Source organism: Enhydra lutris, unplaced genomic scaffold (genome assembly GCF_002288905.1).
Source record: "Enhydra lutris kenyoni isolate GAN:26980312 unplaced genomic scaffold, ASM228890v2 scaffoldscaffold57, whole genome shotgun sequence".
NCBI classification, from domain to species: domain Eukaryota; kingdom Metazoa; phylum Chordata; class Mammalia; order Carnivora; family Mustelidae; genus Enhydra; species Enhydra lutris.
In genome coordinates, this window is record NW_019154141.1 from 7668053 (window position 1) to 7683738 (window position 15686).

Here is a 15686-nt window from a genome sequence, read left to right on the forward strand (position 1 = left end):
GTGATTCTTCATCTGGGAGTTGAGAGTCAAGCCCCATGTTGGGTGTAGAGTTGACTTAAAAATAAAATCTTAGGGGCACCTGGGTGGCTCAGTGGGTTGGGCCTCTACCTTCAGCTCAGGTCGTGATCTCAGGGTCCTGGGATAGAGCCTTGCATCAGGCTCTCTGCTCAGCAAGGAGCCTGCTTCCCTTTCTCTCTCTCTCTCTCTGCCTGCCTCTCTGCCTACTTGTGAGCTCTCTCTGTCTGTCAAATAAATAAAAATGTTTAGAAACTTTTTAAAAAATGCTTTAAAAGAATAAAATCTTTAAAGAAAAGAGAAAAGGGCAAATGTTAATAAAATAAACCATTCTTTTGCAAGTCTAATCTTGAGAAATGGGAACAAAATGCTAGTTTACAGAATTAGTAATGAGAAAGTGCTATAAAAATAGAATGAACTTCTTTTTAAGACTTTATGTATTAGAGGGGCACCTGGGTGGCTCAGTGGGTTAAGCCTCTGCCTTCGGCTCAGGTCATGATCCCAGGGTCCTGGGATCGAGCCCCACATCGGGCTTTCTGCTCTGCAGGGAGCCTGCTTCCTCCTCTCTCTCTCTGCCTGCCTCTCTGCCTACTTGTGATCTTTGTCTGTCAAATAAATAAATAAAATCTTTAAAAAAAAAAAAAAGACTTTATGTATTAGAGAGAGAACATTAGCAGAGGGAAGGACAGAAAGAGAGGGACAGGCAGGCTCCCAGCTGAGCGGGGAGCCTGATGCAGGGCTAGATCCCAGGACCCCAAGATTATGATCTGAGCCAAAGTCAGATGCTTAACCGACTGAGCTATCCAGGTGCCCCTAGAATGAACTTTTTTTAATCAAAAGAGAATTGTGTATAGGAGTCCTTGTAGCAAGACCTCGGGGAATTTTCACTCCACCTCGGGGAATTCTCACTCCCCATACTCAGGAACTAAATCTATTTGAATAATGAGGCATATACTATGTATATAGTTTAGTGTGTATGTATATATATATATGTATACATATATATATATAATATATAAGCATATATTGTGCTTATAAATTTCAAGTCTCAGTGACTCATACCAAGAAATTTGGAAAGTTGCCATAGTATTTCCTACAGAAAATTCCAGACCTCATGGTTTTATGGATAAAATTCTTTGAAATGATTAGAAAGCAATTTCCTTCTTATAAGAAAAAGTTCCAGGGCACAGGGCAAAGAAAAGATTAAATCTTTTCCATTCATTTTATAATTTTAGCACCGTTCTAAAATGAAATAAAGCACTGGTTTTTTATTTAAATAAAAGCAATTTTCTAAAGTCTAAACAGGATTACCCTAGATCCGTTATTTCACTTAATGCTGCAGGGGCAGTTGATAGAGTCTAGTTATCTGTTACTGTTTAAAAATAGCTATCAGGTAACTAAAGGGAACAATAAAAGTGATGTAAAGGAGAAAAAATTGTAGATGACAAATAATAATATACTTAGAAATCTGAAAAAATTTGGTGATCGCAAGATATATAGAGCCTTTGTTCGGTATTGCCTTAATGTCGCTCCAGTTACGTGTTTGACTTGCGTATGTGAATCCGTAGTTACACATATGAGTGTGTCTCATGTGTCAAAGAAAAGCAAGATGGCCAGTGGGTCTGGTGGGGCCCAGTGAAGATGTGGAAGAATCCTAGGAGTTGTGGCCAGAGAGGTGGAGGGTAGGTGGATGTGTGTAGTGTGTCTCTGATTATGTGTAGAACAGCTTACCCCGTTCCTGCTATCACACTAGCCTTTCCCAAAATGGAATCCACAGACTTCCTGGATATAATAATATTTTTTTAATTTTTCAATTTACATTTCGGTGATAATCTCAAATTAACATGTACATGTTGGGGGTCATCTGAATGAGCAGCACCAACCCTTTAATCCATCTGTGTTTATGATGGCATCATACCTGTACCAGGGGATCAACTAAAGCAATTTTTCATGCATTGTTCCTCGAACTGCAGTATAAGGACATAATGTGGGGTCCAGAAATTCTCAAATTAAAGCACTTGATTTTAGATGGTGTACTGTGTTTTGGTTCATCGTAAGAATAAATGGGAGAGATTAATTGAGAAAAATTTAGAAGATAAAGTAGTGATGGAAAATGTGCCCTGCTAGTTGTTAGAGCACGTTGCAAACCACAGTTAGCGCTGTGACACCAGAGGAAACTAGACCGATGAGAGCCAGTAAAAAGGCATGATCTCTGAGAATCTGCAGTGTCGCCAACGTGTCATTTTGAATTAGGAAGGAAAGACTGGACTTACGGCGAGTGATGAGGAAATAATCGGTGTATAGTTTTGTTGGGGCATTAAACCTCTGCCAACACATACCATGACTGAGAACGTACTTAGAAAGATACATCTGATTAGAGAATGCAGGAAAACTTTAAAAAATTAAAGCCAGAACAAGAAAAACATACACACATGCATATTGGGGGGGGGGGTTTGAGATCTAAAAAGAAATAAAAGGCAGAATGCAAAGTAAGAAGACTACATAGTTGTAATTTATATCTTTAATCTATTAAAAAACACCTATAAATAAGTAGGAAAGAAGGGAAATGGGGAGAGTGTGGAGAGAGTTTTCACAGATGAAGCATAATGACTTGACACGGATTTAAATGCTGACCCTTTATAGTAATTGAAGAAATTCAGAGACTATGACGCTGTCGTACCATTTCTGGTTGCTGGAATATTGTACTTTAGTGATAGTACCTAGGGTTGGCAAGCGTTCAATGAAATAGAAACTCAGTGATGGTGAGAGTGTTTGTTGGTATAACCTATCTAAAATTCAATTCAGTACTGTTTTCCTGCTAGAAACGCAGTAATGTAGGGGGGGGAGTTTATTTTAAGGAAATGACTAGAGGGGTGTAAAAATTTGTAAACAGGGATTTCACCATAAGCATTATTTTTTAAAAAATTAAAAGGGAGGGTATTCTGAATGTCAGACTTTCAAATGTTATACATGTGCAATGTGATACGTAAGCACCATTTATTAAAAGAAATGTCTGTGTATATTTACAGGAATGTATATTCAACAATGGAAAAAAAGACAGGAAATGAATGTAAAGCCTCAGAAATGCGATGGTAGTCACTAATAATGAATTAGGACATTGTAAATATAAAATTAGCTATCAAGTAATAATTACTCTTTGCAGTTGTTCCACAAGGGAGAGATTCCACCTGCTTTTTCTTCTAGTTTCAGCAAGTTAAATGAGAAGTGGAAGTTTTTTGGAAGGCTATAGAGCCATTCTAATTTAAATTCATTCATTCAGTAGATGCTGAACAGTGAGCATTGGAAGTATTCTTTGAGCATTTTGCCCTGATACTGAAGATAAAGTGATCCTTGACCTCATGGTTCTCCCAAACTGGTGAAGAGCTATAAGAAAATCTCATTTATAAACATAATTGGTTCAGAATAGTCCTGTTCTGTTTGTTATGTTTAAAATTCATATGAAATTCATATGCATTCATTCTATATTAGATTATCTTCCTAGTTTAAATATTCCTAAGGAAAGGCAGCCTCTTAAAATGGCTCTTAATATGTATTTTTGTCTTCAGTCTTCCCTATTTGTCATTTTAGCTTTAGACTTGCAGGAAGAATATTGCCTGTGTTTTTACTCTACTGCAGATAGCAAGAACTGGGGAACACTTGTCAGTGAGCCAAGCGAAAACAGGTTCACCGACAGCCAGGTGGGACTCCGGGTATGGGTTTATGTCTGAATGCATCCTTGGGCTGACAGCGGCACATAGGTCTCTCTGAAAATTGAAAAGTACGCACTCATCTGACATGTTGAACAACATTTCAACTCAGAATGCTGCCGCAGGGCATCTGAGCATTCAGAGCGTTTTGCTGTGCCCGTAGGTGCCCCTCAGCAGGTGGTGACTCAGATCATCCGAGGGCAGCCTATCTCCACCGCCATCTCTGCCCCGAGTGCAGCTTCCTCGACGCCAGCGCAGAAGGGATTAACCTCCGGAACACCCAGCACAAACCTGCAGTCTTCGGCCTCACAGTCCCCTCGCCCCCAGCAGGGACAGGTGAAGCTTACCATGGCTCAGCTCACTCAGTTAACACAGGGCCACGTAAGTAATGCAGCTTCATTTTAACTTTCTTTTTCTTTAAGTTTTTAATTCCACTTAGTTAACATTCATTTTAATTTTAGAGGTGATCATTTATTTATTCTCGCAGTAAGCTTAAAAACATATACTTGGGGCATCTGTGTGACTCAGTTGGTTAAACATCCACCTCTTGGTTTTGGCTCAGGTCATGATCTCAGAGACGGTGAGATTGATCCTTGGGGCAGGCTCCACACTCAGCGGGGAATCTGCTTGAGATTCTCTCTCTCCTCCTTCTTTCCCTCCCTCTGCTTCCTCTCTCTCTCTCTCAAATATATGTAAAACAAAAGCAGCCATGTACTTATTCCCAGAAGTTTGCAATGCACTTTTTAAAGAAATGGCTGCTTCCTAGAGTCGAACAAAAATCAATAAATTTCAGTTATCTCTAGTCCTTAGACTGTAAACTAAAACAGCCAGTTGGATAATCTTTTTAACTACCAAAACATTACTAGTTGACAAGTTTCCATGGGAAAAATAAAATTTGACTACATGTTTGCTATAAGTTGCTATCTTGTAAGATTGTTATCGTTATCGGTTCTTCTAGTAGTAATCAGTTGAATGCAGTTCCTGTAAAAATCCCAGGAGATTTTTTTTTGTGTGTGGAACTTGACAGGCTGATGTTTAAATATTTATGTGAGAGTACAAAGGAGAAAGAATAGCTTATAACACTTTTGAAGAACAAGAGTCTTTGCCCTATGTGATAACCTGATACCAAAACTTCTTATGATCCCTCCTCGTTAATAGAAAGGTACAGACAACAAAGACACACAGAAAGTGACCCATACATATGTGGACACTTTTTCTATGATAGAGGTGTCATTGCAGGTCACTGAGAAAAGGATAGACTGTTCAGTAAATGGTGTTGGGACAATTAAGTTTATATGGGAAGCAGTGAAACTAGGCCACTACCTCACGCATAAACTCAATTCCAGGAGGATAAAAGTCCTACCTGTGAAAGGTAAAGCTGTAATACTTTCAGAAGATATGATAACCAAAGGTAGGAAAAGAAAGGTTTTCTTACTTAAAAAAAAAAAAAAAAACACTAATGGTAAAGGAAAAGATTTATAAATTGATCTACATCAAGAATAAGAACTTCAGGGCACCTGGGTGGCTCAGTGGGTTAAAGCCTCTGCCTTCGGCTCAGGTCATGATCTCAAGGTCCTAGGATTGAGCCCTACATCGAGCTCTCTGCTCAGCAGGGAGCCTGCTTCCCCCTCTCTCTCTGCCTGCCTCTTTGCCTACTTGTGATATCTCTCTGTCAAATAAATAAATAAAATCTTTAAAAAAAAAAAAAGAATAAGAACTTCAGTTCGGCAAACATTATAAAAGTGAAAAGAATGAGAAAATACAAATACTGTCAAATAAAGACATGAAGAATTACTAAAAATCAAGGAGGCAAAAAGAAAGTTCAGTTTAAAAAAAAAAGACAAACTTGAAGAGGAAAGTGGAAATCTAAATGTTCAAAATGAAAAAAAGTACTGAACTCTATTAGTAATGAGGGAAGTGCATATTAAAACTATGTACATAAGAGCTTGGTATAAATTAAAATGTCAGAATCAAGAATTGGGAAAGACGTGAAACAAAATGAACTTTCATGCACAACTACTGGTAGTATAAACTGGTTTAGTCATTTGGAAAACTCCTAGCATTATCTGCTATAGCAGAGTTGAGGATATGTGCACACACATGTCCGGGAGGTAGTACATACAGAGTTTTTACTTCCTGGTCCCCATTTTGACAACAGTGTAGACATTAGCAACTTCCTGACTTGGTGTTAGCATTCCCTGTCTATACCCCAAGTGCACACAGACACAAACCATGGGGCCTCTGGCACATGCTGAAAAACTGAAACCAGGACACCTGGGCGCCTCATTTTATCTTACCTTTAACTTGGTCTCTAACTTTGGGCAAGTGACTTGAGCTTTGTAACCTTGATTTTCTAATTAATGATAAGATCATAGTAGTATTTTCTCTCCCTATTCCACAAAGTCACAAGTCGATCGTGAAGATCAAACAAGACAGTATCCTATAAAGATGCTTTGAAAATTATAAAATAATATGATATAATATATCATATAATAACATGATATAAATAATCAAAATTTTGTGGAGGCGTTAGCCATTTACCTCAGTGCCCTTATTTTATAGATTGGGGAAATTCAGGTCTGGAAGAGTAATGTTACTTGTGGACAGATACCTGGCTGTCCATTTGGAGAGGTTGGACTGGAACTCTGGGTTGTTAGTTCATCTTTTTTCCACTATACAACATCAGTCTTTCCACATAAATATTCTTATTTTAGCTTAGATGAATTCCTTCTGAGGCTGTTCAGTACACATCCACATACATGTTTTCATTATGTTACCACCGTGACATTATTTTACCACTGTAAAAGGGGTATACTTACAGATTGATGCCATGAACACTGCTTATATGTTGTCTGTTCTTCTCCACAGGGTGGCAATCAAGGTTTGACAGTAGTAATTCAAGGACAAGGTCAAACAACTGGACAATTGCAGTTGATACCTCAGGGGGTGACTATACTTCCGGGTCCAGGACAACAGCTCATGCAAGCTGCCATGCCAAACGGTACCGTTCAGCGGTTCCTCTTTACACCTTTGGCAACAACAGCCACAGCAGCCAGCACCACCACCACCACCGTCTCCACTACAGCAGCAGGTAGAGCGTGGGGTTGCCAGCAGTGCTGCATGTTCTTCCTCCAGTGGCTGGGCTAATAGAGGGATGGGAGGCCCACTGCTTATCTTTGGGGGGATATGCCTCAAGCCAGTGAGCTTATGAGATGACTGGTCATCCTCACAGAGTCTCTTATTCCTCCCTATCCCCTCCATTCCCCCCTAAAAAATACAGAAAATTGGGGTGCGGAGCAAAAAAATAGCGGCTGTCGTGGTAACTGTGCCCGCACTTGCTGTTTGCCCAGCCTTGCAGGCGCCGATTGAATCTTGCATATAATCTCAGGGAGGCTGGGTCTGTCTGTCCAGCTCATAGCCTACATCTGAGAGCTGCAGCTCCAGAACCACTTCGTTAGCCTCCTCCTGCAAGCCGCCCTCACTGTGCCATAGGAGAAAAATGAGGGTTTAGCATTAGCCTGTGCCAGAAGTCCTGGCTGATTTCCAGAGATGGCGCCTTGCTTTAAAACCCAGCGCTCTGGAGAGTTAGCAGCATGTGCACAGGGCAGCCTTGAAGCAGGACCTGGCTCCCCAGTTAGGAGAATCCTAGCTCAGGTGTGTTTGTGGAACGCATTTCTAAGGCATCAGTCTTCTATACTGAAATCAGAATTCTCCCCTTTAGAAAATCCCCTTCAGATTCTTCTTTACCAAGGTCCCATGTTCTAGAGTAATAGAAATATTTGGTCTTTCTTTTTCACAGGTACAAGTGAACAAAAACAGAGTAAATTATCACCCCCGACACAGGTGCAACAAGCCAAAACCCTGCTGCCAGCTCAGTCATCAAGTGTGAGTCCTCCAGAAGCCCAGCCACAGACTGCTCAGCCTTCAGCTCAGCCCCAGCCCCAAACCCAGCCCCCGTCCCCAGCTCAGCCTGAAGTTCAGACTCAGCCTGAAGTTCAGACCCAAACAACTGTTGCATCCCATGTCCCTTCTGAAGCACAACCCACCCAAGCACAGTCATCCAAACCCCAGGTCGCAGTACAGTGTCAGCCTCAAAGTCATGTCCAAGGACAGTCTCCTGCTCGCGTCCAAAGTCCACCACAGACTCGAATACGTCCATCGACTCCATCCCAAGTGTCTCCTGGACAGCAATCCCAGGTTCAGACTACAACCTCACAACCGATTCCAATTCAGCCACATACATCTCTTCCGATACCTTCCCAGGGCCAGCCACAATCACAACCCCAGGTACAGTCTCCAACTCAAACTCTTTCATCAGGACAGACGTTAAGTCAAGTTACTATTTCATCCCCATCCCGTCCTCAGCTCCAGATACAGCAGCCACAGCCCCAAGTCATTGCTGTGCCTCAGCTGCAACAAGTCCAGGTTCTCTCTCAGATCCAGTCGCAGGTTGTGGCTCAGATACAGGCTCAGCAAGGTGGTGTGCCCCAGCAAATCAAACTCCAGTTACCTATTCAAATTCAGCAAAGCAGTCCTGTGCAGACTCACCAGATTCAGAATGTGGTTACAGTGCAGGCAGCCAGTGTGCAAGAGCAGTTGCAAAGGGTTCAGCAACTCAGGGATCAGCAGCAAAAGAAGAAGCAGCAACAGATAGAAATTAAGCGGGAACACACCCTCCAAGCTTCTAATCAAAGTGAAATCATTCAGAAACAGGTAAAGTTATTAAGTAAAAGCAGCATGTTCAGTAGCTTGAATGGTTGTGCTGTGCAGTAGACCCAGTGTTGGCTGTGCTAGGTTTCCGACATGATGAGACAAAAGGCATTGACGGTTCCCTTTAGAAGCAGCACTGGATTGCCGAGGAATAACGAAAGACTACCGTGGCTTGGAACTCTTGGTTGGATGTAAACAATCAGTGCTTATTAGAAGAACTGCCTGTACTCCAGGAGACTAAGATGGGAAGAATGGAGTTAGGAGGTTCAGTACCCCTGAATACAAAACTTGAAGGTCTCCCCGAGCTCAAAGCCACTTTAGGCACCATAGCCCTTTGTTTGAAGTTATTTGCAATTGTTGCTCCTTAGTTTGCATGTAGGCCAAGCAAATTACAGACAGTGGGAACTCATTTGCATTTCTAACCACACCCTCATAAAAAGGTTGATGTTCTTCTGTTGGTAGCTTAAATAAAAAGTGGCATCCTCCAGTAGCGTAGTAATAGCTAAGTATTAGCTAAGTAATAAAGCCATTTAGAGGAGTTAGAATTATTCTACTTAAAGTGAAGTCACACGTATAAGATCCTGTAGCATCACTGGAGAAAACCATCTTTGCATCGACAGCCTTATGTGAGGAGTTTGAGTGTGGATATTAAGTGTCCCCAAGTCAGTGAGACCTGCGTTCAGTTCCGGGGTCTTCCATTCACAGTCTGTGAAACTCATCTCTCCCCTCTGAGCTCTATATCCTCATTAATACTCGCTCTCTTTCCAGCCATACAGGATTATTGTAATGATTGAATAAGGTCATGTATGTAGAAGCATTTTTTATTCTTTATTGGGATATGTTTAATGTGTAGCATTGTATAAATTTAAGGCGTACAGTATGTTGATTTGATAGACTAATACTTGGAACATGATCACCATTGTGGCGATAGTCAGCACCTCTGTCACGTCATAGAAGCATCATTTCGTTTTGGGGGGTAATAGTTCAGACCTGGTCTCTTAGCACATTTGGTGATTCTAATACAATGTGGTTAGAAGCGCTTTTTAAACAGCAAAGGGATTTTAAACGTGTATGGTAATATTCTTATAACTTGATGTCATGGGTATGTTCAGATGCATCATTACCCAGCTTTTACTATTGTGTAGTCTGTAAATTGAGAATTATCACAATGTCTGTCTTTATCCTTTATCCTTTATCCTTTATCTCTGTGCAAAGTGGGATGGGGAAGGAGGGGAAATAATCTGATATTGATTCCAAGGAAGAGAGCGTAATGTTAAAAAACAAATGGCTGTTGGAGAATCATAGCTGGGTAAAAATTACAGCTTATAGTACTTAATCTCAAACAAGTGAATTAGGTTTTTCATGTCTCAGAATCTCTTCTATAAAACGATCCCCTTCAGTGTTGTTAGGAGGACTAATTGAGGTAATGTCCAGTGCTTACTTAGCACAGCGCCCAGTACACGGTAAGCATCCAGGCCATATTGTTGTAGCTCTAATCTTATTTGTATTAGGATATAAAATTCTTACAGTTTCTTTGGGAAACATACACGTGCTGAGATTTCTGCTGTTGTTTTCTGTATACCAACTTGCAGTCATTATATAAAATAATGCACTTTGGGATTTTGTTCTGTCCTGAAGGTGGTGATGAAGCATAATGCTGTAATAGAACATTTAAAGCAGAAAAAGACCATGACTCCAGCCGAAAGAGAAGAGAATCAAAGGTAGGGAGAAATGTTAAAACCTAGGAACACAGGGACTCGTTGAATACCAGCCTTTCCTCTTTAGCGTGCACATGCACAGGAAGTCTGAGTTTACAGTTGTTTTTTTTAATCTTGGCTGAAGTTCATTAAATGAGAACACTTGGCACTACTAGCTGCTCATAACTGGTTTGAATCACTCCTGAAACTTTCCAATCATAGAAGGTTTGTGTATCAACCATAGAGATACAGAAAAATGATTTCTTAAGCCATTTCAGAATGAAATGCCCAGCATCACATGGATTGTATATTTCTCTCTAGAATGATTGTGTGTAACCAGGTGATGAAGTATATTTTGGATAAGATAGATAAAGAAGAAAAACAGGCAGCAAAAAAACGGAAGCGTGAAGAGAGCGTGGAACAGAAACGTAGCAAGCAGAATGCCACCAAGCTCTCTGCACTGCTCTTCAAACACAAAGAACAGCTCAAAGCTGAAATACTAAAAAAGCGAGCGCTCCTGGACAAAGACCTACAGATTGAAGTGCAGGTAAGAAGGTATTTCCTTTCCTTCTGTGTCCAACATTTAGCATTTAACTTTATTCTTTTCTTTTTTCCCCCCTGCAACTTTGGTTAAGCTTTAAATGTCAGCTTGTGTCTAGAACTTACATTTTTGTACAGAGACTAAAAACAGTGGGACATGTGTCTTTTGAAACAGGACAGGGGTTTTATATCTGAAGGTATAACGTAATCTCGAATGTAGCCACTCTAAGAGGTCAGTCTATCAATTTAAAGAAAAACGTTTTGAGAACCCTCTTGGGGATAGATAGCTTTTATGCTCTATGACATAGTCTCTCCAGTAGTTATCGGGAGCCATGTTTCATGAGAAAGGTAGACCAAGAACTGCAAACCAGTGTTGGAAGAATGGAAAATAAAGAGTTGCCCATTAAATAAGACGCTTCCTCCTTAACATGTAACTGATCATGTAGGCATTGCTAATCCTCTGCTCCCTTAGGGGTTTTATTGAAAAATGAAAGAAAACATCTATTCACATATATTTGAACAGCTTCGTAAAGAGAAGTAGGCTATTTAAAGCATTCCTAGAAGTACCTTGTGTATTTTAAGAAGATGAGAAATGTTTTTTAAAAACTGATCAGCCCAGCAACCAACATTACACAACTCTGAGACATGAGGTATCTTCCCACGAAAGTCAGAAACCAGATGACATTGTCAAAAACCAACATCATTATTTATCACCTCCAAAAATTTCTAGTGCATTAAGTCAAGAAGAGAAAAAAAAAAAAAAAGGAGGTAAAATTTTTACTGTATATGGTAGGATTATTATATCAAAACCCCCAAAGAAAAATTTTATTAGAGATTTCAGTGAGGTGGTCACACACTAGACATGTTGAGACTACAGGCGCTGTGAAAAGTGTCAAACGAAAGAGCCAATTCATAGTAGCAAATATTGCCCCTCACCTTAACTTAAGATCTGCTTCAGATCAAAAATTCTAATGTTCACAAGGAGACCACAGAAATAATAGAAGAAAACAAGATTGTAATTTTTGTGATCTGGGGGGGGGGTGCAAAACCACTTTTGCGCATTGCAGATTTCAGATGCCACAAAGGAGAAAGATTTGATGACAGAAGAAAAAGCTTTATATAGGAAGAAAGAAAATACCATAAACAATATTGAAAAACGGGTAACAAACAGGAAAAAAGTTTTGTGACATTGATGACAATTAGTATTACTAAAATTTAAAGAGTAAGGTCTTTACTGACCTTACCGACTTAAGGTCAGTAAGAAAACGATGAATATCACTTAACTAGATAAGGAGAATCCTATCACAATATATACATATATCATTACTATAATGTATACTTTAAATACCTTGCAATTAAAGAGAAAAGAACACTCTAGTACAAGAGTGTGTAAGACATACAAATAAGCAGTTTTCAAATTTAAAAGTGCCAAATACCAGTAAACATATAAAAAGATAGTCAACCTAGGGATGCGTGGGTGGCTCAGTTGGTTAAAGTGCCTGATTCAGCTCAGGTGATCCTAGGCTCGAGCCCCACGTTGGATTCCCTGCTCAGTGGGAGGCCTACTTCTCCCTCTCCTTCTACTTGTGCACTCTTTCTGTCAAATAAATAAAATCTGGCGGGGAAAAGATTTTTTTAAAAAAGAATAATCAATCTAAATACTAAAGAGTGAAATGAAAAGACTTTCCAGAGAAAATATCATGTATTTCTGGAAAACATTACATCAGTGTGCAGCAAAAGACTCTAAAATGTGGATATTCTGCTACTCCATAATTTCAGTTCCAGAAACTCATCTAAGAAACAGGCAAGATACATGAGCAGGGGCGTAATGAATGCCAATCATCGTAACAGAAATTTGGAATCAGTCTGAAATCCACAGAGAAGAGATTAGTAATCAGTATTTCTCAACAGAAGTACTTCAGGCCTTTTCCACAGGCCAGATTTTTACATATTTTACAAAGTATAAAATTGGGTACTAAATGCTAGTATCATCGCCTTCAACCCAAGAAATGACCTTGTCTCCTCCACCTACATTCTCACATACTTGAGGCACCAGCGCCACCCTCAGCTGGAAACCACTGGATTAAATACATTTGGGAGTGTCCACACAGTGGATTCCCATTTTAACAAAAGGGTGTGTGTAGGATTGGTCCTTTTTGTTTTTAATTCTTTGGGGAAATTCTCAGTAATAAATGCCTAAATGAAAAATTCAGGTTGCAGAATCATATATAATGTGACTTATCCATCAGTTCACTCAGCAGCTATTTATTTAACATAAAATGTGTGTCATACGCTGTTCCCACTCCATGTTCTGCTAATAGTCTGTATTCTTTACATATAAGTGAATAAATGGGACATGTACATTCAGATGTCTTTCAAAGTAATTAGCTTGGCCAACAAGTAAAAATAATGTGTAAGTCAGTGTGCCCCCCTCCAGAGATGACCATTTTTAGATAATTCTTAGAATATATCTTGTATATATTATTTTTAATAGATACATTCTTATATAAACGTAATTTATACAGAAATAAAATCACACTGGAGACAACATATACTGAACATTTTTCTGCATTCATTATAGCCATTTAAAAATATTCCTTTTTTTTTTTTAAGATTTTATTTATTTATTTGATAAAAATCACAAGTAGGCAGAGAGGCAGGCACAGAGAGAGGGGGAGACAGGCTCCCTGCCGAGCAGAGAGCCCAATGCGGGGTTCGATCCCAGAATCCTGGGATCATGACCTGAGCCGAAGGCAGAGGCTTTAACCCACTGAGCCACCCAGGCACCCCGATAAAATAATTTCTTATTAAGTTAAAATAATTTCTTATTAAATTAAACCTTCATTTAGCTCTTTGAACGTCTCAAACATAAATATTACAAAGTTTTTGTCAAATTGTTCTATAAAATTGCATTTGGAATGAATTCAGATTCAGTTATTTCTTCTCTTTTTTTGAGAGAGTGGGAGCGGGTTAGTGGGGTGCAGAGGGAGAGAGAGAATCTTAAGCAGGTTTCATCCCAGCACAGAGCCCGATGTGGGGCTCCATCTCACAGCTCCAGATCATGACCTGAGCCAAAGTCAAGGGTCAGACACTCAGCCGACTGAGTCACCCAGGTGCACAGCATCTGCACTGAAGGGAGAGTTTTCTTTTTGTTTCCTCTCTGGAGGCCCAGCAGACCAGCCAACCCTTCCATCAAGCCGGGAGCCTGTTCGTGAGGCCCACTCCCACGAAGCATGCGAGTCCCCTTCTCTCTGCAGAAGCGGGTTGTTGTTGGGCTTCCACCTCCTAGTTCTGAATCTGGAATCCCGCAGGTCTGCAGTTTCAGCCCTGTGCACAGTTTTGTGTTTCCATTTCATAGAGACGTTTATATCTTATTCAAGCATGGCTCTGTCTTTTCAGTCTTCTCCGTTTTATATTTTACTGTCATCGGTATGTTCCTGGAGCAGGGGATCAAAGTGTGTAAGCACTGTAACTTTTTTTTCTTTAAGTGACTTCTGTGCCCAGCATGGGGCTCAAACTCACAGCTGTGAGGTCAAGAGTTGCATGCTCTACCAGCTGAGCCCACCCCACTACACCATCTTGATCTTTCTAAAATCTATTTGATGATGTTATAAACACATCATATTAACTGGGAAAATGGCACCCACAATTTACTTTCTTCCCTCAGAAGTTTAGGCTTTATTTTTAAAGAGAGAAGGGTTGGAGCACCTGGGTGGCTCAGATGGTTAAGCGTCTGCCTTCGGCTCAGGTCATGATCCTGGGGTCCTGGGACCAAGCCCCACATCAGGCTTCTGGCTCAGCAGGGAGTCTGCTTCTCCCTCTCCCTCTGTCTCTGCCTCTCTCCCTGCTCGTGCTCTCTCCCTCTGCATCTTTCCGTTGCAAATAAGTAAATAAAATTCTTAAAAATTTTAAAAAAATTATCAAGGATTTCTTTTTAAAAAGCAACTTCAGGTGGGACGCCTGGGTGGCTCAGTTGGTTAAGCGGCTGCCTTCGGCTCAGGTCATGATCCCAGCGTCCTGGGATCGAGTCCCACATCGGGCTCCTTGCTCGGCAAGGAACCTGCTTCTCCCTCTGTCTCTGCCTACCATTCCGCCTGCCTATGCTTGTGCTCTCTCTCTTCCTCTAACAAATAAATAAATTAAAAAAAAAAAAAAAAAGCAACTTCAGGAGCGCCTGGGTGGCTCAGTGGGTTAAGCCTCTGCCTTCGGCTGAGGTCATAATCCCAGGGTCCTGGGCTCTCTGCTCAGCGGGGAGCCTGCTTCTGTCTCTCTCTGCCTGCGTCTCTGCCTTCATGTGATCTCTGTCTGTCAAATAAATAAAATCTTAAAAAAAATAAAAAGCGAGCAGTTGCTGAGTAGTCATACAGCTTTACCTTCTCACAAGACTATCTAGATGTTAGAAAAAAAATTCATTAAACCAAGACCATTCAGATTTATTTGTTAGAATTTTGTGATGTTTACGGGGGTGCCTGGGCTGGCTGAGTCACTGGAGTATGCGACTGTTGATCTCTTGATCTCGGGGTGAAGTTTGGGCCCCACATTAGATGTAGAGATTACTTAAATTTTTGTATGTGTGATGTTTAAAAGCTTGGTCATAGGAGTGACTTATTCACACCAAGTTTATACTTGGATGCCAATGACAATAGCTTTTTTTTCTCTAGGGAAATAAGCATTTCAAAGAGTAAGTTGCAGCACTAGGTAACAGAGGTGTGTCTATGAAGTATTTCACATGAAGAGAAGTAAGGATATTAATTTATGTCAAAATGTGTATTGCTAAAATAGCTTTCCCTGCATTCTTCAGTTCTAGACATAGGAGCATAATAAACAAGGCAAGTCTGTCTCTCATTCAGTTTTTGGGCTGGTCAAAGACCACATCTTGAGTGTCATGTTCAGTTCTTGGTGGGTCTCGCTCCAAGGACGAGACAGAGAGCAGCCGGAAGGAAGCAGCCAGTGGGTGAGGACACTCGAAACCCATTCTGAGCAACAACGGAAATAATCAAGACACAACATGGGCAAG

General features: G+C 40.5%; 1 protein-coding gene across 1 annotated transcript in view; it reads left to right on the top strand.

The window, feature by feature from the left end:
• Nucleotides 1-15686, top strand: part of LOC111158201 (bromodomain PHD finger transcription factor) — a 157476-nt gene that overhangs the window by 124295 nt on the left and 17495 nt on the right. The window contains 5 exon segments of the mRNA XM_022520120.1: nt 3886-4103; nt 6591-6813; nt 7522-8009; nt 10071-10153; nt 10451-10676. Coding sequence (XP_022375828.1) covers nt 3886-4103; nt 6591-6813; nt 7522-8009; nt 10071-10153; nt 10451-10676 — 1238 coding nt within the window.